At 44.6% G+C, this 23,306-nt stretch overlaps 1 protein-coding gene across 1 annotated transcript in view; it reads right to left on the reverse strand.

Annotated features, from left to right (window-relative positions):
• The window catches only part of MYO18B (myosin XVIIIB), a 231,417-nt gene that overhangs the window by 114,361 nt on the left and 93,750 nt on the right, over positions 1-23,306 (reverse strand). Inside the window, exons 23-27 of the mRNA XM_069497098.1 lie at positions 22,887-23,030; positions 21,975-22,064; positions 6,671-6,790; positions 6,340-6,448; positions 2,600-2,724 (exon numbers count right to left, since the gene is read on the reverse strand). Of these exons, the coding sequence (XP_069353199.1) occupies positions 2,600-2,724; positions 6,340-6,448; positions 6,671-6,790; positions 21,975-22,064; positions 22,887-23,030 (588 nt within the window). The remainder of the gene's footprint in view (positions 1-2,599; positions 2,725-6,339; positions 6,449-6,670; positions 6,791-21,974; positions 22,065-22,886; positions 23,031-23,306) is intronic.

Raw genomic sequence — 23,306 nt, forward strand, 5'->3', positions numbered from 1 at the left:
AAACCCAAGGGATAAACCTTGAAAGTTAAAGCAGCAAATGGCACTTCGGGTGGGCTGAATTGCACGGGACTGTGAACGGCCTTCAGCAAACGGAAAAGCAAAGCCTCACGCATCTTCCTGCAGGAAACACCCTCCCAGACGTCCTAGTTTAGATCTGGGAAAGAGCACAACTCAGCACACTCACTTTGAAGAAATGGCCTCATTAAAGAATTGCTTTAAATAAGCAAAACTCTGAGTTAATGAAGCTTGTAATTCTAAATTCAGTATTTGAAGGCAAATGGGATGTTTTCTTATATTCTGCTGCTCGGAAAAGGTTGCAGTGTTATTACTTTTTAATGTAGCATGAATATCCCCGTTCCTTAGGGAAACGGACCGAACTTTGTGATGTGTTATTAAAGAACTGGGCTGTTTTCCCTGCAGTTGTCTCTCTGTTTACCTACACTTCAGGATGTCTCTCGAGAATGGCAATATAATGTCCATCTTAAAGGCGACCATTCAAACCATCACCACCGCCGTGAAGGATACTGAACCTCACTTCCATTGTTTGTAAATTCCCATGTGACCTCGCCCTGGCCCACCTCTGCAAGGTGCCTGCATGACACTTTTCTCTCACACTGAGGATATAATGATAATTCTAGCAAATGTGACCTCCACCCCTATGGCTCTTATATGGAATGTGAGAGACCAAGAAATCAGCAGGTAATTACAATACAGCACAACGAAGCTTACAATTGGGGAAACTCCCAAATTTCCCAATATAGTCTGCATCAGCAAAGACTTTCCGGAAAGAGTTACATGTAAGCTGAGATCTTAAGAATAGTTGGACATATCTAGGCAAGAGAGAGAAAGAAAGACTGCTCTGGGAAGAAGAAACAGCATATGCAAAGGCCCAGAGGTGAGAAAGAATCAGGCATTCTAGGAAGGAGAGGAAAAAAAAACTGAGTGTGTTTGGAGTCAGCTGTGTGCTGGAGATGGCTGGTACCGGTTTATAGGAGCCAATGTTGTACGTCTCTCCCAAAGGCCATGTTCAGTGACAGCAAAATGGTAGTTTGAAATTGGCCATGGTGGAAATATTTACACTGTGGGGATTGGCAAATGCTACAAATCAGGGCTTTTTTTTTTTTTTTCCCCCATAGAGCCATTTACTAGCATCCCATTGGTTAGAGTGTAGACTGGCTAGGATGTAGACTAGAGAAAGCTGGAGGCAACGAAGACAGGCAAAGAGACCAAACTATCACTACATTCGTGTAGAAAGACTAGATAAGATGATAGTATGTAGAGATAAGATTACTTTAGATTTGTAACGTCTAGCCTCTCTTTCAAAAAAGAAGCAAATCTTGAGATAAGGAAAATGTGGAAGACACAAAGCCAATAAAAACAATAGTACCTGCTTATATTATGGAAGCCAGGATGAGGGGGAAGAGGAGTTGATAGACCCAAAAATATCCCTGAGGATAGAGGCGTGTGTTTGAATGCCCAAACAGAGACAGGAGACAAGGCCTTGGGCTCATGGAAGGTGGGGAGTTGGGATGAAGACCCTTGCACTGTCAGGACCCTCAAAGAGATGCACCTGCTGGCCTGGAAGGTAAAGCCAGGTGCCTCCACCCTGGCTCTAGGTGCGGGAGAAAGTATTCCCATAAGAAATCAAAACACCCAGCTCTATGCCTCATGTGGGTTTAGAGATCCAATTGACACTTTCACACGTTGCAAAAATCTTGAGACTGAGAATTTAACTTTATCTCAGGGGTTGCTGCAGAAGGAAGCGCAAAACTGTTTTCTCTAGAGGAACACACCTACAACCCTGTTATAAAGGACTCTCATTAAAATTGATAAAAAGTAAAAAAAAAAAATTAATCCCTCTTGCTGAAGATCAACTCACAATAAAAAATAACTAAACACACACACACCTACACACAATTTACCATGAAAGAAGCATAAAACAAGGAACATTCCACGATTCAGAACACCTGGGGCTACTGAGGTATGAGCAGAGGAGCCTGCTGAAGATGAGCTCACAATGAAAATTTACAAAACACACAAGGGAAAACATACACCACAAGAGTCAGCATGCTTTTTGATCGTAGAACAATCTGAAAGTGACTCTGAAAGATTCCGTGGCTGTGGTGTGGCAGGTGGTTGAAGGGAAAGGCCAGGGGCAAGGAGACCAGTTAGGAGGCTGTTGCTCTGGTCTGGATGAGAGATAGAGGTAGCAGATTAGGACAGCGGCAGCGGGACTAGATAAAACGTGACTGTTTTAAGAGCATATGATAATCACGTTATAGGTGCGCAATCTGAGCTAAAGTGATTTCCAGGAGGTCCAAGCAGAGATGGAACTGGAAGTCAGATATCCTGAGTTGATATTCACGTTCTTTGTAACACAGAGCAGTCTCTCCCTGGATAGAAGACCCAACAGTAGCAAAAATATTTTCTGTGTCCCACAGTGATCAGCATTTCCATCAGTGGAGGTGGAAGAACAGGAAGTGGCTGGTGCTCTCTTTCTCCCTCCAAGGACTGGCCAACGGCAAGATTTCCCACAGTGGGGTGAGAACCCGCTCCCTCCCTGACACCTCTATGGCCCATGGGATCCACCACCTCTTACCTTTTGCTCCAGCTCTTTCCTGCACGTCAGCTCTGAGTCCAGCCTCTCCTCGCATTGCTGCAGACGCTTTCTGAGGAACTCGTTCTCCATCTGGGCACAGTCAAAGCGCATTTGCCACTCATCTGCTGTTTAAGAGAGAGTGAGGGAGACGGAGTGAGTGTAAGGCGGGAGTGCAAATGGCTCTCCTTCACTTTCCTGGCTCTTTGCATGCAATTTCACAGTATTCTTGGAGCTCCTGCACCTCAACCTTGGACTAAGAAACTATGCTTTAAGTCCAACTTTTAAAAAACTCTTCCTCTGGGCAGCCTGTCCTGACTACGTCCAACTGTCTAAAGTTCTTGACTGCTCAGTGTTCTAAGATTGGTTACCTAATGCTGTTCAATTGCCTCTACAAGTGCACTCATACCTTTCTTTTTCCAAGGAAACTTAATAATCCCTAAGGCAAGGGAGCTGTTTTAGGTCATCTGTGAGTCCTTCATATACTCTAAAACTAGAGTTCCCTACACACAGCAGATTGCCATACATGTTGATTAATGACTCTAATAAAATCAAAAAAAGAATCATCCTACTGGCCAACCTCATTGTACGTAATCATTCATTGTTGCTTGAAGTAACAAATAAATAAAATAGCAATAATTCAAGAGTCTACTAAATATATGGCTATAGAGACAATGGCCACAAAATGTCTCAATAAGGTAACATGGATATCAGATCCCTTGATTTGGTAAAAAATATCAAAAAAATATCATTTGCTTGTTTGATTAAAACTGGCTGAATAGAATGGGCTAGTTTAAGTTATGATGTCTTAGCTTTTGACCATCTGAATAATAGAATAATGCCCCTTAAGTTAATGGAGCTGTGGAAAATATTCCACAAGTAGACAGCCTAAGACAGAGACTAACCAGTTATTCTTCTGTCATCTATCCATCCATTCATCCACCCATCCTTCCATCCATCCAAACACTCATCAAGCACACCACCTTGTACCAGGCATAAGGGATAAAGAAATGAGTAAAAAGCAATTTCCACCCACCTTCCAGGATAAATCTAGTGGAAGAGACACAAACATGTAAAAATATAGCTGCAACCTAGTATACCCAGGGCTTTCATAAAGAAGGTTAAGGAAATTCAGGAGAGAACTCAAATTCATAAGGGCAACAAACTTGTTTTGTTCATCATTGCGTTCTCAGAACATATTAATACTATAATGCTTAGCATATAGTAAGTGCTTGATAAGTTTCATTGGCTAGGTGGATGGATGAGTGGGTAGATGAATAGTTGGATAGATGGTAGGGTAGAGGAGTAATGGATAAATATTTAGGTAGATAGGTGGAATGGAGGATGGATGGATGTTAGGGTGGACATATAGGTGGGCTCATGGATGCAAGAATAAATGGATTGATAAATGAATAGATGAATGAATGGTAGGGTAGATAGATAGGTGGGTGGGTGGATGGATGGATAGATGTATGGATGAATGGATGGATGCATGAATAAATGGATTGATAGATGGATAGATAAATGAATGGTAGGGTAGGTGGATAGGTGGGTGGGTGGATGGATGAATAGATGGGTGAATGGATGTATGGATACATGGATGATGGATAGATGGATGGATGAATAGATAAATGAATGGTAGGGTAGATAGGTAGATTGAGGGGTGGATGGTTGGTAGGATTAAGTTCTTGGAAGAGGTGACTCCAAGAGAGATTTCCATATAACCAACCCAAAAGAAGGATGATATAATATTAATAGTAAAGAGTTAAAGCTTGTTCAAGTTTCCACCAAGGTAGTAATATCATGATGGGAAAAGAATACTGTCCTTTCACCAGGAAAAAGCCTCATGGCAGCAAGCAACATGGCCTGCAAAAGGAAGAGGAGGCAGCAGAAAGCATTCCTGCAGCTGCGTGCTCCATGCCACAGTGAGCGGCAGAGCAAGTGCCATGAGCAGGTGAGGAAGCTGTTCTCCATCCTTCACAGCTCATCTCCACCTCCGACTCCCCTGCCCACGGGTGCCGCTCCTACTCAGTATGTGTAATTCAGCCTTTCACCACCCAATCACCTTTTTCCTGGGTTTATCTGATCTCACCATTTATATTGCAAATATCTTGTGTGCAGGGCAAACTAAGATCCTTCTGTAACCCCCACAGTGTCCAGCTTGGTGCTGGGTACATATCGTAAAAGGTACTCTTTAAATATTTATCCATGCATAAAAGAAAAATATTTTTTAATAATTCATACTCCATCTCGAACCATAGAGGAGGTTGTGGTACCATTGCAGTGGTATAATTAAAATGTTTTATTGCATCTCTCAACTTTCCTGTATTTTAGAAAGTTTCTATAATGAGTATGTATTACTTTCATAATGAAAAACAAAATATTTGTGGGTTGGCTTCTTGGAATGAGCATACGGAGATGAGAGCCTATATAGCATTGTGACTAATGTGCCCACGAGCTAAGCACATCTCCCCTGCTCATTAACTCCCTGTCTGTCCATGGGAGACACACTGGGGAGCATCATTTAGACATGATTCTCAGTCAGACACAACTGGTGCTGGTGACGTTCAGGGAAATTGCACTGCTCCATGCTGCTGGTTCTGTGCCAACATGTCCCCTCCCCCTCAGTGTACCCTACTTTGTTGGGTCTCCCATATCAGAAAAACCTCAAACTCCTCTGTTAAACCTCCCTGGTAAGTACCTGCCCTGGAGGTAGCCAAGGTGGGAGGATTGGATCAGAAAGCAAATGCACCTTTTCTCTGCTCCACAGACCCCTGATTCTGTTCCTCGGAGTGTCCCTCACATTTCAATGGGTATACGTTCTCCAGAAGGAATCATGCTAACATTTTATAAAACACAACATGCTGGGCATCCTTCTCACCTAATTCTGTTAGGCTGGGGAGAGTAAGAGACACAGTGGCAAATTGACAAAGATGTCACCATCCAACCATGCTGAGATGAGTCTCCAGGCAACTGCATAGGAAGGGGACCCGCCCCAGAAGCTCCTGGCACTACTGAGCAAATCTATCTCTGGCAGAGCCTGAGTCCTCGTACCTTCTCACTGTTCAATACCTGCCGAGGGCCCGATGCAGCTTAAATATCTATAAAATGGGGACAGCAGTAGCTTCTGCTCCACAGGTGGTTGTGAAGATGGACAGTGATCTCATGACTTCTCGTAATAATAATGATAAATCAGCTAATATCATAGCTATTCAGCACTCTGTGCCACACACATGGCTAAACACTCTCTAGTGGTCATAGGAGACGATCTTCACTTGAAAGATCAAGAAATTAAGACACAACTGCTTTCCCCAAAGCCACTGGTCCAATAAGAGGTAGAGTCAAAGTTCAAATCCAGAAATGCAACTTCATAGGTTCCACTCTTAACCACTAAACTGCCTTCCTCAAAATTTATTTAAAAAATATGCATATAAATGAAAAAGTGCCTTGTCCCTAGAATCCCTATTTTTTAAATCATTCTCTGAATTATTACTAAACAGCACCTAACACACTAATGATTTGTTATTTGGGATGCGTCGGATTATCCGTTTAACGTCTGCCTCCCACTAGACTGTAAGCCCCAAGAGGGCAGAGGCTGTGCCTGTTTGCTCTGCCGAAGTCCCAGCCCCTCCTGCAGCATCTGGAACCCAATGAGTGCTCAGTGTGTGTCTATGAATGATGAATCAAATGAAAAGGCAGCTTTGCCCACCGGCGTCCAGCCCCGAGGGCCCCAGGCTGCTCACCTCCTCCAATGCGATTCCTTTCCAAGGCATGCAACTGAATTTTCTGCTGGGCTTCTTCCAACTGTTTCTCCACTTCTCCCAAATTTTTCTGGACTTGCTCATACTTGCTCTGGAAGAAAGGGCTCAAGGTCCAAACCAGAGCTTGATAGAAGCCCGGGCTGGTCTTCTCACCCATGGCACCTCCAAGGCCGAGCCTTAGGAAGACTCAAATGTTCCCCAGGCCCTTGAGCATGGGAGTCAGTCAACCTGTGCATCTTGCTTGGGCTCAGTGATCGCAGATTCTGAGCACGGGGGCAGGCCCGCCTCCTCCCAGCCACCCTTGACCACTCACCTTGAGCTCCTGGACCTCCCGGAAGGCCTGGAGCCGCTCTGCCCGCTCACCCTCTAGCACCTGGCAGGCCACATCCCCTTTGAAGCGCTCATCAGCAAGCTCCGTGGTCAAGTCGGCAATCTGGGAGTGGAGATGGGGTAGTTGAGGAAGGGTCACTCATGGGTGCCTGTCCCCCCCCCCCCACACACTCCACAGGACCACCCTTGGACAAAGCCTTGGCTATCATGGAGCAGCAACCCTTGGGTGGAACCAAGTGGTTAAGAGCACAGACTTCAGAATTTTACTGGTCTTGGTGTGGTGGAACTCTTGGTCCAATACTCTGTAGCTGTGTGACTCTAAACCAAACAGGAGTCCTGCCTGATTCTCGGTTTTCTCAATGTCAACGCAGGGGAGATAACTTACAGAATTGTTTTGAGGGTTACATGGGATAACCCATAGGAAGTTTAGCACTGCGCCTGGCACATAGTAAGTGAATTTAAAAAATAGCTCATTTTAGGGGAATATCTTCTTACCCATCTCACTGGAGTGACCAACACTGTCCCTCAGTAAAACACACCGGTGACTGCCCACCACGCCAGAATGCTCTTAGGCAGACCTCACCTGTCTACAGTTCCCTGTGGTTCACCTGCCCCTGCCCGGTGACAGCCATGCACATCCAGAGGCTTACTATTATTTCAGACTATTACAAGGGTACAAACATTTTGGTTACATAACTTGCTTCTGTAGAGTTTGAGTCAAAGGTATGAGTGTGCATTTTACCCATTCGGTATGAATTTACCCGTCCCCTCCACCCCCTCCCACCTGCTTGATTTCCGTTGAGTTTTACTTCCATATGTGCACGTAAATGTTGATCGATTAGTTCCAATTTGAGTGCATATGGTGTTTGTTTTTCCATTCTTGTGATACTTCACTTAGAATAATGGTCTCCAGTTCCATCCAGGTTAAGAACTCAAGCAAATCAACCAGGATCATTTTTTCTGTGCTCCCAACCTGTTTTTTTCCCCCCTTGTTGCATTTTTACTGTAATTATCTATTCAGCTAGCTATTACATAAACCATAAAATAAGACTGGATAAAGAGTTTCCATGAAAACTAGGTTGAATGCTTTGGAAGGCATTAATAAAGGTAAGTTGTTTTTTTTTTTTTTTTTTTTTTTTTTTTTTAAAATGTTGCCAAAGAAATGTAGTGCAACAACTTAAAAAACAAACAAACAAACAAAAAAAAACTTGGAAGTAAAAAATTAGGTTTCTGTATTTAAATTGCTTTGCCATTTGCCCTGTTTTAAAGAAGTCAAAACTGGAAATCATATGGTTGTGTATTAGGAGTGTGGTGTAAGAAAGAAAAAAGTGGAACTTGAGTTAGAACCTCATACTCAAAAGGATGTACTCCAACGTCAGAAATGCAGTAATTTAATTCATGCATGTTTCAAGTTAAAAATAGAATTTTTTTAATGAATTCCCGCTTGCATTGATTTTTTTCCTGACTAACTGACCAACCACAGAAGCCAAATGGGTCAGAATTTCTGTGGGTTGATTGTTCCAAAATGCAGCCTTCAGGGCTTGAGGATGCGCCAAAGAGAGTAAGGACAGAAACATATTGGTGAAGCGTTTATGGCCAAGAGGCTCAGACACAACCTTGCATAGAGGAGAGGTGGATCACAAAGCTACGAGGCAGTGGCTAAAGTTAAGAGGCAGGAATTTTTTTTTAAGAGGTAGGGTACAGGGTTCAAGACCAGGGTCAACAACTAACCTGCTAGGTGACCCTGGGAAGTCCCTTCCCCTCTGGGGCCTTGGTCACCTGAACTGTAAAATGCATTGGATTAATGAGGTCCCATATCCTCCTGGCATGTCCATTCTATGCTGTGAATGTTGTAAATGATGTCAAAACGCATCACTCTCCCACCAGACCCTCTGTGTCATGACTGGTACTTAGGGGCAACTATGGGGTGTTTTCACACACAAGCTGAATGGTCTCTACAATGTGGAATGTAGCTGTCCTTCAAAACCAGTCTCCGTCGAAACATCAGCTCACAGGCTGTCTCAAAATTTGCTCAGCTGCCCTCTGAAGAAGGAAGACCCAGATCTACATGTTCTGACATTCCAAAAAAAAAAAAAGAAAAAAAAATCCCCAAATATATTGCCAAAGCGGGGAAAGAGAGCAAAGTTGCAGAATAGAATATTTGGCATGATCTCATTTTATTTTGTGCCTGCACAGAACAAAGTACTCTCAAACTGCTAGTAGCAATTTCTTTTTCCCTCTGGAAGAATGGACTCACATAGGAATCCATTTTCCCTGTGATGCATCTCTGTACTGTTGATTTTTTTTTTTTTTACTGCTTTGTAATCAGAAAACAAATGAGAAAAATAAACAAACAAAATAAACATCTTTTTAAAAGGGTCAAAAAATAGTTGTACTACAGAAACCGGGGCTGCTTGGTATAGTCTACGCTTCCCACCCCCTTCCCTCTTCCAGCCCACCTTCTTCCCACCTGGACCGCATCAATAGACTGCTCAGCCCAAAATGCAGATTTCAGCAGAAACAGAGAAAAAAAGGAGGCTTGGGGAAGTCGCACAGCAAGTAAGTGGCAGAGCTGAGATTTGAGCCCAGACCTGTCAGATCCAAGTCGTGGCCATCAGCTAAGGAATGGGGGTGTTCTCCCGGCGTGTTCCTGGTCGTTTGGCGATGGCACGTCCTTTTGCGACTCCTTACACTGGTGTCTCTAAAGGGCACTGAGGAAGTCCTTGAATGACCTGGGATGGTTGTTAAAATGCAGATTCCTGGACTCTCAGCTCCCCCAAACCAGAATCTCTGAGGCAGAATCTAAGAATCTGTATTTCAACACGTTCGAGGGTGATTCTTTTCACCATGCAATTGAAGAACTACTGCCATGGAAATTGTCAAGCTCTCCTCCTAACTTTGGCCTCACCTTTCGCTTCGGATGGGTTATATTTGTATACGGCCATGCAAAATCATTCTTGCTGGAGCGGTGCTGACCTGCAGTGGTCTCACAATGCACACCGGTGCAGTCCAGGAATGCCCCGGATCACACCTCTACCCACCACCACCGCCCCCATCCCTGAAATCAACACTCATTCCAAGCACCGAGATTGTGTTCTCTCCACCTTAGCCAATTAGTGTGAAACTTAATTTGTGCTAATCAGCCGGAGCAAAGGGAGCACAAAATTAATTTAATGCATTAATTTTGAGTTTCACAGAACCCAAAGTCTGGAGCCCAAGGGGCAATCAGCCCTTTCAAATTGGGGAAATGACAGATGCTTTTCACGGAGACAAGTAGCCCCTGATCTTCCCTTGTCCCCACAAATCCCTCTCCCTTCCCACACTGTGGGGCCCGGAGTGGGCACCATGCCCGGAATTGTTAGGGAAATGCAAAATGAAAACCAACTTAATGACGGGAAGAGCCTGGTTTGCAAACGCAGAAAGGTCCTTGCAGATTAGTCAAGGACCAATTAACTAGAAATTATCTTGCAAACCTCCCTGGATCTGCCACTTGGCCAAATCAGCAGAAATATTCTTTCTACTTAGGGACAATGACTCCAAGGGCCTGCTAGAGAGAAGGGGACGGGAATGAATGAATTTGCTGTATATTTTGTAGAGACTCTAAAGAGAAATAATATGTCCTGTGTACTGCTACCATTTGCAGCTTGGGAGAGCAGTGAGTAACTGGGATTTGATGGACATTAAGTGCTGGGGCTGTCACTGCTGCTTGTCATTTATGGATCTGACAAGCACTATATGAGCACCTACTGTGTGCCAGGCCCTGCTCTGAATGACCCCACTTTGCAGCTGGAGAGACCAGTAAACCACAGGGGCACGCATGGGTCTTGGCTTGACCCTATTCTCAGCTCTTATATTCAAGGGCTCTTGAGCCCAGAAACCCTCTGACCTGCAGACAGCAGTAAACAGTGACCTTTCCCTCTTCTCCTGCACATTTCGATCAGCACAGGAAGGATCTGTTCATTATAATCCCTTGTAGGAAACATAGCTCATACTCTTGGAAAGCTGGGGATAGATCACGGCTGAGCTACTCTGCACGTGTCCTTTCTTTAAGCGCATCACATAGCTCATGGGGAGGGTATTTTTGTTATTCGCTTGTTACAGAGCAGGGAACTGAGGCACGGGAAGGAGAACAATTTGCTAAGGCTCAGAGACGGTAAGCAGCAGAGGCAGTCCCGCCCGGGCAGCCAGCCCCGCAGCCCCCGGCTCTCAACCACCTCGCTCTCTTCCGTCTCACATCCACCACCTGACTCAACGCCCCCACCCCAGGCCCCTGGAGGTCAGCAAAGCAGGAGCCATGGTCCACCTGGAACAGACCAGGAAGCCACAGCTCAGAGAGGTGAGCTTAAACAGCCACCAAGGCACAGACAAGCCCAGATGCGAGCTGGACCTCAACCCCCCTTGCTGGGCTTTGCCAAAGAAAGCCCATGTGGACACCCAGGGGAAAGGAAGCCCCCACTCCTGGCCCCAGCACCCCGAGCAAGGAAAAGGGGAGATCAGTCAGTAAATAAAGAACCAGCCCAACTGCAGCACCAGCTGGCTTCGTGCGCTGTTTGCCAAGGAGATTAAGCCACGGATGGCTTCGGTCTCATGGCATTGCCCTCAGAGCTGCCTCAGTCAGCGGGGGAAATTCAGAACAAATCTCCAGCTTAGCGTCCGGCTCTGGGACTCCCTGGAGACACACGCTGGGCATCAGTTCAGGCATCACCCCGTGCCTTCCTCCCTTCCACGGAGGCATCCCAGCTGGGCACAACACCCGCTACTAAGTAATCGTGATAGATAGTGACCACAATAACAATCGCCACCACCGGCATAGGTTCGCCCACGGAACCTCACAGTGCCGGGAGATGGGAACTGATATTGTCTCCAGACTGCAGATGAGGAAACTGAGGCACCAAGGTGCAGACACTCACCCAAGGACACCAGCCAGCTGGTGGCTACAGAGCCCTCACTCTTAATGTCACTCACCAGACTGCCTCTTGGGGACTCAAAGCATATGTGTTGAATGAAGTAATGTATGAAAGAAATGTATACACGTGAGAGCTCTACAGCCTCTGGCATGTTCGCGGAAATGGGGTCACTCTGGTAAGAATGCCGGTAGAAGGGTCACGCCTCTGAGCAGGCCATATGGGGGTGACATACCACCAACTGTCCTCAGGGTCCCTCCAGGGAGAATGGGCAGTTATAGCCTTTCAGGAGCATTAGGGGGGACCTCAAGGGCCACTAGGGTCCCCAAAATTCTTTACTCAAAAGAGGAAACAACTGCTTGGGGTCCTGGTACCCACACATCCCATCTTGAAAATGTTCTTTGGTCCTGCCCTCCCTTCAGGATGGAGTCCAAACATCTAACATGATTCTCATGGCCCTGCCATCTGGCCCAGCTTGGTGGCGTGACCCCTACCCCATAACCCCTCCCCCCCACACACCCACAAAACACAACACTCCAAACATCAGGACTACACCTGCCAGAGCAGATCACACGCTCTGTCTCTGCTCTCGAAGTGCCCTCTCCCTGAAATGTCCCCCTGCCTTGTCACCTGCCTAGCTCTTGCTCATCCTCCAAGACCCCTCCCCTGAGAACCTCTCCCGGTTCCTTCTCTCTCACAGACTGGAGTCAGCCATCCCTGGGTTCAAGTCCCAGCTCTGCTCTTCACCAGCTGTGTGATGTTGGACAAATCACTTCACCTCTCTGGGCTTCAGTTTCCTCATCTATAACCTGAGGATACTAACACCTTCCTCACGGTTTGATTTAAAGGTAAAATGAGACAATGCAGGTAAAGGATTTGTCACAGCAACTGGCACACACGCATCACTCATGGAACGTTACTTTTGTTATTAAATTCAGTATGACACCATTCATTGATTAAATTCATAAATTTGCATTCAGTGCTTTGTGCTAGACACTGAAGGGTACAAAAATGTCTAAGACGTGTCATTATCTTTGAGGAATTCAGTCTACTGTGGGAGGGTGAACATTTAAAAATATATATATATATGTAGGTAATAGTGGTGATGTGGGTTGCTATGTAACGCACAGTGATAACTATTTTATATGCACCTGCTCCCCACAGCCTTTGAAAGATGAAGTAACGATTGCCGTCACCATTTTACTGACCATGAAACAAAGGCAAAGAGACTTGAAGAGTTTGCTCACAATCCCGTAGCAATAAGGGTACCGAGTCAGCCGTCTCGATCCTAAGCCGGCTGGAGCCTCTGCCCCTCCACACCAGACAGATATGCAAGGTCAGGTCGTGGTACTGGTTCACGAAGAATACGAAGAAATGTGGACCACAAAACTTGCAGAACAGTGTGAAGCATTTGTGAAGCTTGAGCATGAATTGCTCATTGCAAACAACGTGACTATACGAAAAACACCTGCTAGTTCTGTTTCATGAATCACGTCTTCTGCATTTGTGGGCTGCCTTGCTCCATACTGAATTGTTCCCACAGGTCCCGATGATAACACGCAGCAATCCCAATACCCCCTGCGAATACAGGTCACGTCCAGCTTTGGTCAGTGGCAACCACTCTTAGGCAGCAGCAAGTGGTTCTGGAAGTTTCCCTGATGTCAGTACCACCTGGATGTGGACCTTGGCCACCTCTATCAATACCAGCTTTTTCTATTAATAAGTTTGAAAAGGATTAAAGCTGGTATTCTAGAATGTGCCCTTCACTGGTTGTGCAAATAAAACTGTAGCATGACACTTCAGGTGAAGTTAGCTGATGTAATTGTGCACTCTGGCCAAGCTGTAGCCAGTTATTAATAATTCTAGAATGTATCCCAAGTAGCTTGCTGCGACATGGTGAAGGAGGGCATATCTGTATTTCAGGACTTTCTGGGGTTTCAGAATGAGTTTATATGATTTTCTTTTTAAAGCATTTACTTCTTTAAAAAAAAAAAAAGATTCTGGACCTGTTTTTTGTTTGGGGAAACTGAGGCTCACAGTCAGAAAGAATATTCCAGCTGTGCCCTCCTCTGAGGGGCGTTAGCTGACCCCACTGTGGTCATCTATGAATACGCCCACACTGTGGCCACAGCACCTCTGCAGCTGTCTGCAGAAGGAGACCCTCCCAACAGGTCCCAGCAGTGCAGGCTCAAGGGACCATGATGTCCTAAGTCAGACAGGAAGCCAGGCTGCCTCTACTCCCCGCACCAGCCCAGTTCCCCACAGGAGCACCATGACGCCGTGGCAGGACCATGAAGCTAGGGGTCAGGAGAGCTGGGGTGTGGTCTGGGCTCAGCAGCCAATTGACCCGATGACCCTGGAAGGTCACTTCCCTTCCCCTCCTAGAGATGAGCCGTGAGCCACATTCGTGGTCACTGTGACCAAACTCCCTCAGCACTTTGCAAATGGACTTTCTGACCTAAATCTCCAGTCCCCGTTGTACCCTGGATTCTCTCTGTAATTCCTCATCAAAAACGCAAAACCTCTCCGCTAATGAGGCCAGAAATCCAGAGTGCACGGGCCTCAGTCTTTTGCCATAAACACGGTCTTGAAGAAAACCTGGAACATATTCCAGAGTGGGAAGAAAACATCCCAACCCCAACCCTGGTCACATATTCCATGTGCTCCCAAAGCCTTGTAGGTACTTTGGACAAGAAGGCGTGTGCTTCTCATGAAAATAAAAAAAAAAAAAAAAAAAAACCCACTTTGCATCAAGGCAGATTTTGCACGCTTGAAGAATATTTATAGCCATCTTCTCCTCATCTCTTCCTCTGCTCCCTCACAAATGAAGCACTTAAATCATTTTGCAATAATGTTGTCTTTTTAATAAGCCTAGTCAAATGGAGTTTCCACTGATGAGACACAATATGTTTCAACATGGTTTCCATCCATTGTTTCTTCTCTACTGAGACAAAGGGGTGGGGGTGCAGAGGCTGTGAAAGGTGTTGTGTCTTCATGATACATGTCCCTGAAGGGGTGTCTGATCCCCAGCTGTTAACAGAAACTCCCTTCCACGAAAGTAGACCTACGGGGAAGGAGAGACCTTTCAGCTGTTCTCTAGTCTAACGTTTCTCAAAGTGTGGTCCCAGGATGAACAGTTTCAGCATCACCAGAGAACTTGTTAGAAATACAGGCTCTGCAGGGCCACCCCAGCCCTACTGACTCAGAATCTTTAAGGCTGGGATCTAGCAATCTGCCATCTAATAAGTTCTAGGGGGGATTCTGACACACTTTCAAGTATAATAACCACTGCTCTAGAGCATCATGACCTCCTGCAGCAGGGTCACCTTGGGGTTTGTTAAAGAACCAGTGGAAGAACCACCACCCCCCAATTCCCCACCAAGACCCCCCTTCTGCAACAAACCTTCAGGAGGTGGATGCAGAAGCTATAGGGTTAACCACTCTCCAGCTAGCTATGATGTTTTTTAAAGTGTAAAAGCAACAAATATAAGCCAGTGGTAACTTTTTTTAGGGGGAGGGGAATTAGAGCCCTTTCTTCAAATAAAATCTAACATGAGCCCCAATATACTGCATTTTACCTAATCTGAGCTGACATTGATTATAAGGTGCACTGTTACAGAATGTAAGAAAAGAAAGCACTCACAATTGTTCAGTATAAGATGCTGTTGATGGTTAAGATACGACCCAATTTCAAAGATGCAAAAAGGTGGGAAAATGTGCATTTGAGAATCGACAAAATATAGCATGAAACCCAAAACTGCAGATACTGCAACTGATGCAGGTTTGAGAGTTCTGGAGCCCTTTGACCTCTTCCTTACTCTCTGGCAACTCTAAAGAAACTCGAAGTTTCAGGAAACACAATGTAAAATGATTGCATCCAAAAAGGCAATCCACAGAGTAGGAGAAGATGTCTGCAATACATATATCTAAAAATGAAACTTCTAGCCACAGTATATAAAGAACTGCTACACATCAATAAGAAAAACAATAGAATGGGCAAAAGACTCGAAAGACCACTTTGCCAAAGAGGATAACCAAATAGCCAAAAATATGTGAAAAAGCACACAAGACAAGACAATTTGGTACTACCACACACCCACCAAAATTGCTCCATGGAAAAGACAGACACTACCAAGGGCTGGTAGGGATATGAAGCAACTAGAACTCTCACCCATTACCATCGGAGTGTAAATTAATACAAACACTTTAGCAAACTGTTTAGCAGTGTCTATTAAAACTTAACATAGAAATAACTTTTATAAAATCCAGCAATTCCATTCCTGGCCATATTTCTAACAGATATGTATAACATGTGCACCAAAGGACATGTACAAGAATATTTATAGCAGGTTTATTCATAAGAGTTCAATTTTTTAAATTAATAAATAAACCTGGAAACAACCAAATGTCCCTTGAGAGTAGAATGAATAAGCAGTGGTCTAGTCACATAGTGGAATACTAGACATCGATGAAAATGAATGATCCACAACAATGCAGATGAATGTCACCAACATAATGTCCACTGAATGAAACCAGACACAAGTTGAGTCCACACATTTGTGTGCATTTAGGTAAAGTTGAAAAACAGGGAGAAAAATATCGATAGTGTTAGCAGTCGGTTTGGTGGCTGTTCCTTGGGTGCTAGTGACTAAGGAGGCAAGAGGGGGGCTTGTAGGGGAGCCGGGAATGTTCTGTGTCTCATTCTGGGTGTCTGTTGCAATAGAACATTGGTGTGTTTGTTTTGTGAAAATGCATTGAGCTATGCAGTTATAACATGTGCACTTATTTGTATATCGGTCTTATTTAAAGTTTAAGAAGGAGGAGAAAGCGGAAGAAGAAGAGGGAGGAGAAGGAGAAACAGGAACAAGAAGAGGAGGGGGAAGGGAGAGATGGATTTGGGGAGAAGAAAGACATCATAACACTCAGTCATCTACATGTGCTTCCTAGAGAAAGCACCACTTTGACTTCTAGTTGAATTATTTTTTATGAAATTGATATCATGCCCTTGGCTTGCAGTTTAGCATCATGCTACCAAAAACACTCCTACAGAAATCCTCTTATTTACTGTGTGAATATTGTTGAAGTCATATTTTGCCATATCCCTTAGTGCCCCTTTTACAAGGATACATGGGAAAAATTTCCCTAACACCTCAATACCCTAAAAAGTTACTCATCTCAAGAACAGGTGTTTTTTTTTTCAATGTAGGCACAACATGTCTATGGAATATCTTGTTTCCCTCTTAGCTTTGGCTGCTAGGAAGCTCAGTATTAGATTTTTTCAGCCCAACTTTAATGGTTCTATTCACCCATTCTGTGTCTATTCCATGCCAGGGGCCGGAGCTAGTTGATGAACGAGACACATCTCTGCCCTAAGGGGTCTCACAGTTTGGCAGGGATACAGACATGTAGGAAGTTGTTGGGAAACAGTCAACCAATGCTCTGAGGGAAAACACAGGGCTAGAGGTAGCACATAGCAGGGCCCTAACCCACCCGTCAAGTGTCAAAGAGGTCTTGTTGGAGGAAGTACCACGTAAGCTGAGTGAAAGCGCTGGAGAGACATTAACCAGGTGCAGAGGGTGGAGGGAGGTGTTCCTGGGAGAGGGAACAGCGCATGCGAAGTCTATGAGGCAAGAGGGAGTCTGAAGCCAACGGTAGATTTCCATTTTCTCTTTCCCTGGCTTTGTATACTCTTCAACTTTTATTTTGCTTTGCTATTGACTTTTACTTTAATTTTTTCAAGGCCCCATACATTCTTTTGTAATTATATGTGACATAAAGACATAAAGAGCCGGGCAGAATACTCCGCAGGTGCGGACACTTGTTTGCCTGGTTCAGGTCGCAGAAGCCTGAGCTCCCTCCCTTCCTTCTCCACGTGTCCCATGAGCTGTCACTCAGGATGCTGAAGACGTTCATCTCCTCCCTCCAAGTCTGTCCCAACAGCCAATGAGCGGCAAATCCCCCCGTCAGACCTGACAGCTCGTGATGAATGACTGCCTCAAATGTCAGCTCAGTGGGAAGGAATTTCTACAGGGAAGTCCCTGATATTCCCAACCAACCCACAGCTCTGCAATTTTTCACTTCTGCTGCTCCACTCCTTGCTGCTTTCAGCAAGAGAGGTCAGGCAGCATATTCCCAACCAACCCACAGCTCTGCAATTTTTCACTTCTGCTGCTCCACTCCTTGCTGCTTTCAGCAAGAGAGGTCAGGCAGCTTGCTCCCTAGACACACGAGTGAGACTGCCACGCACTGTGAGTCATTTCAACTTAACGGTATTTTGCATAAGAGGGCACAGGCTCAGGGAGCAGTGTCTCAGCCTGGCCTGTCCTTACACTCTTTGCAGATGTCACCCTTCCTATGAGGAGCCCCAGCTTCCTCCTTCCCCCGGGCCAACTCCACAATTGACACTTCATTGTGGCCATAGGAGTGGGCATGGGTGAAACAGATACAATTTCACGGAGAGAACGAGAAGGGGTGGAAAAGAGATAGCTCCTTCCCAAACCTTATTCCACATCCTCACGTGAGCCAGCCAGGCTCAATTTGGGCTGTCACCATAGGAAGAAGAGTATGTTCTGTTGGCTTTATCATAAATCCAATTACAGCTACCTTTGTCCTTCAACCAACCAAGCAAGATGATCAGTAATAATAACACCAGGTCCTTGCAGGTGTAGAAAGCCTTAGTTTTGCTCTGGACTGACAAATATTACCCCACATTGCCTCAGAACCCTTGCACTTGCCATTTCTACTCTTTCTCCCAGATCTGCACATAGATGGCTCCATCGAATTATTCGGATCTGGAATCGAAATAGGCCCCACTCAGCCACCATTACTGTCACCTCCCTCTGCTTTATATACATAAGATGTCACAATCTGTAACTAGTTTGTTTGAAATCTGTCTCCCTCTAAACCTTGTGAGGACAGGGACTTTGCCTCGTGTCCCTAGCTGTTTCCAACGTGTCCAATCAAATGTCTACCACATGGGAGACGTTCATACATACATATTTATTGAATAAGTGAATAAATGGGTTCCATTTGGTCTTCAATGGAACCCTGGGAGGTACCCAGGGCTTCGTGGGAAAACAGAGCTGGGGACCAGGCATGGTGGCTCACACCTGTAATCCCAGCACTCTGAGAGGCCGAGGCGGGAGGATGGCTTGAGCTCAGGAGTTTGAGACCAGCCTGAGCAAGAGTGAGACCCTGTCTCTACTAAGAATAGAAAAATTAGCCAGGCATGATGGCATGTGCCTGTAGTCTGAGCTATTCTTGCTGAGGCAAGAGGATGGCTTGAGCCCAGGAGTTTGAGGTTGCAGTGAGCTACGATGACGCCACTGCACTCTACCCTAGGCGATAGACCAAGACTCTGTCTCAAAAAAGAAAAAAGGAAAGAAAGAAAAAGAAAGAAAGAAAAGGAAAGAAAAACAGAGCTGGGAATAGGATGAAGCAAGGAAAACACTCACTTAGGGTGCAAAATTTCAGGGGGTGCCAAACTACTCAGAAATCAAGATAAATAATATTTTAATGTAATATTTTTTAAATCTCAACACAAAAAAACATGATGATTAAAATATTAAAATTTTAAACAAAGACCGGATCCCGCTGTGCAGAATAGTGCCTCATTTGCCTCACCCTAATCCTAGCCCACGAATCCTGCATTTATTTAAAATTTTGATATTTTGCTAATCAGGGATTTTTGTGCATTAATTTATAATGAAAGATATTGTATTAAAATATTATTTATCTCACTGAGATTTTTTTTGTGACCTTTTAAATTTTGTGCCCTAGACAAGTGCCTCCCTCACCTCTCCCTAGTTCTAGCCCTGAAAGTCTAAATGGAACAGGAGGTTTTCCTTGAATAGCGACTCCTTGGTCTATCCACAGCTCCCTGACCACACATCACACTATAGCACAGGACTCTGTCTAAGAGTTCGTCTGTAATTTGCAGTGGCCTTCTTGGGGCAGGAAGTGTCTGGTTCATGTCCTGACCCCCAGCCCATGAACTCAGCATGCAACTAAAGAGAGAAAACTCAGCACCGCAGTCACACACTCACCCAGCATAACCTTCTCCAATCCTATGAGCATTTCCTCACCCCAGGTACCAGCTACTCTGAATTTTGTTTATTATTCTTATAAATACGTTGACACCGTAACTATGTACATATGTGGCCCTAATCAATATACAGTAATGTTTTGAAATTTTGAAAAATTAACATATGTGCTATCCTATTTTAAGTATTCTTCTGTGACTTCATCATTTTCCTTTGGCATTATGTTTGCAAGAGCAATCCATGTTGATACACGTATTTCTAGTCTAAGGATCAGGAAACTTTTTCTAGAAAGATCCAGATACTAAATGTTTGAGTCTTTGCAGGCCATATGGCAGGGCTGAGTAGTTTCAGGTTGCAACTCAGCCCTGTCTTTCATCGTAGCATGAAAGCAGCCATAGACGACACATAAATGGATGAGCATGGCTGTGTTCCGATAAAACTTTATTTATAAAAAGCAGGCAGTGAACAAGATTTGGCCTGCAGGCCATAACTGCCTGCCACTTCATTCACTCCCACCTTTGATAACTCAATGTTTACTGTAACAAAATGCGTGCACCCGTTCTCCTATTCATAAGTTCTCATCTGAGTGTTGACATTCAACATGACAAACTTCTGTTGCTATGAACTTGTCATCTTTTCACATCGACATGGATAAGATTGGCTAGCCTATATACCTAGAAGTGGAATTGCTGGCCACAGGGCAGAAAACGCCAAATTGTTCAAGAGTGATTAGATCAATTTATCCTCCCACCAGCAGTGAATAAGAATTCCCACGGCTACACAATCTTGCCAACACTTGGCTACATCAGACTTTTCAATTTTTCCAATCTGATGTGTGAAATGGTACCTATTGAGGTGTTAATTTGCATTTCCTGATTGCTAGTCAGGTTGAGCATCTTTTCGGGAGTTTATTGCCCATTTGAATTCCTGAACATTTGTGGGGGTTTTTATTTTTTATTTATTTCAATAGATTCAGGGGGTGATTTTTTGTTACATGGATGAATTGTATAGTGGTGAAATCAGAACTTTTACTGTACTCGTCACCTGTACAGTGTACATTGTACCCAATAGGTAATTTTTCATCCTTCACCTCCCTCCCAGCCTCCCCTCTTTGGAGTCTCCAATGTCCACTATACCACTCTGTATGACCATGTATATCTATTGCTTAGCTCCCACTTATAAGTGAGAACATGTAATATTTTTTTTTTTTTTTTTTTTTTTTTTTTTTGAGACAGAGTCTCACTTTGTTGCCCAGGCTAGAGTGAGTGCCGTGGCGTCTGCCTAGCTCACAGCAACCTCAAACTCCTGAGCTCAAGCGATCCTCCTGTCTCAGCCTCCCGAGTAGTTGGGACTACAGGCATGCACCACCATGCCCGGCTAATTTTTTCTATATATATATTTTTAGCTGTCCATATAATTTCTTTCTATTTTTAGTAGAGATGGGGTCTCGCTCTTGCTCAGGCTGGTCTCGAACTCCTGAGCTCAAACGATCCGCCCACCTCGGCCTCCCAGAGTGCTAGGATTACAGGCGTGAGCCACCTCGCCCGGCCCATGTAATATTTTTTTTCTGTTCCTGAGATACTACACACATAGGACAATGGCCTCTAGTTCCATCCAAGTTGCTGCAAAACACATTATTTCATTCTTTTTCATGGTTCACTAGTATTCCATGGGGTGTGTGTATGTGTGTGTGTGTGTGTGTGTATAGACACATACACACAAATATATTACCACACTTTATTTATCCACTCATTAGTTGATAGGCACCTAGGTTGATTTCATATATTTGCAATTGTGAATTGTGCTGTAATACACAGATCAGTTCAAGTGCCCTTTATATAAAATGACTTATTTTCCTTTGGCCTATATATATCTATTTTTTTTTTCTTTTGGAATGTTTGCCTTCTTCTAATTGATTGGAGGAAGCTCTTTACATATTCTGGGTACTCTGCCACTTTGCAAATTTCAACTCCAAGTATGTAGTGTGTCTTCATTTTATGCTTTGATAAATAGTTTATTATATCAATATAGTCAAATTTATCCTTTTTCCCTATGATTTGTACTTTCTGACTTATTTAAGACATCTTCCCTTTGGAGTCAGAGGACATGGCTTCAAATCTCAGTGCTACACTTGCTAGTTGTGTGGCCTTAGGAAGATATCTAATATCCCAATTTCCTCCTCTGTAGAATGGATACAATAATGGCAGGTACCGCACAGGTAATTTGGAGGGTGATTATAAAACAATTAGCACAGTGCCAAGCATATCAGCATCCTCTCCCTTCAACAGACCTCACATACACAGGGACCCCACACAGGGACCCAAGAGGAAGGAGGAGATACCTTGCTCTCTAGCAGGTCCGCGTTCTGCCGGAGTTCGCTCCGTGACTTCTCTGATTTTTCTAGCTTCTGTCTCAGCGTCATCAGCTCCTCCTACAAAAACAAACACTTTAACAGAAGCCATTCCGGACCAGAGATGTACATCCCACTTGTGTTAAAAGTGAGCAAAGTGTATGAAGTTTCAGTTAGAGAAAAGAAATTTTTGCGATCTATTGCACAGAATGGTGACTACAATAATACCTTGTATATTATCATAAATAATAATGCATTGTATCTTGCAAAATTGTTAAAAGAGCAGATTTTAAATGTTTTCACTACACACAAAAAAAATAAGTCTGTGTGTGGAAAAAGTGATAGATTGGTCCATCGGGCTGGTTTAATCATTCCACAGGATAAATGTATATCAGAACATCACATTGTGCTACATAAATATATGCAATTATTATTGGTCAAAGTAAAAATAAAATTTAAAACAGAGTGGCTGGGAAATGGATTCAGCCAGCATATTTATGTTGCTGCCCAGATGCTAAGTTCCCACAAAAGTTTATCTTTCATTATTTCTGAATATCAGCATCTCTGTGCATGCAAGTCTGATCCAGCCCAGCCCAGGCTAGGAGGGGCTGAGCGCCAGTCACCAGAAGGGGACAGCTGCTCCATCTGAGACCGGCCATGCCTGCATGTGGGGAGTGTGCTCAGCACTTCATCTTCCCAAGGATTACTTTTCTGCCAATGGCTCAGTATATTTGGAATATCTCAGAGGAATATCTGGAAGGGGGGCATCAGAGGATGTTGGGTTGAGCATTCTTAGATCAAAAATTTTCAAGGGTGGGGGATGTGGGTCCCTGATTCAAGCACCAAGAAGGGGGTGGTGGGAGGGGGGAGCCACCTGGGGCCCTTCCTGCTGCAGGGACTGACCTCCTTGGCCCGGAGCTGCTCATTCCCGATGGTGGCGCTCAGGAGGGGCCGGAGGGAACCCAGGAGCTGCCACCACGGCCAGTCCTTGACCGCCAGGAACACAGCCACATTCTTCTGGATGCACTGAGCAGCCAGTCGGCGAATCTGCAGGGGAAAGAGAACAGGGACTGGAGGGGCCCTTCCCAACTCGAGTGAGGAGGAAGGAAGGACAGGAGAGAGAGGGCCGCAGAGGGGCTGGAGGAAGTGGGTTTATATCCTGGTGGAAGGGACTGGGTAACTTTAAAGAAAGAAGCTTCCTTTCATGGCGCCCTTTTGATATGTCGGGCTCTCTGCATCAGGCATTATGCCGTAACTTATTCTTGCATGACAAAATAATAACAAGAGTAATAGCAATAATGATAATAATAGCAGAAGGAGAAG

This window comes from Eulemur rufifrons, chromosome 21 (assembly GCF_041146395.1).
Source record: "Eulemur rufifrons isolate Redbay chromosome 21, OSU_ERuf_1, whole genome shotgun sequence".
In the NCBI taxonomy this organism is placed as follows: domain Eukaryota; kingdom Metazoa; phylum Chordata; class Mammalia; order Primates; family Lemuridae; genus Eulemur; species Eulemur rufifrons.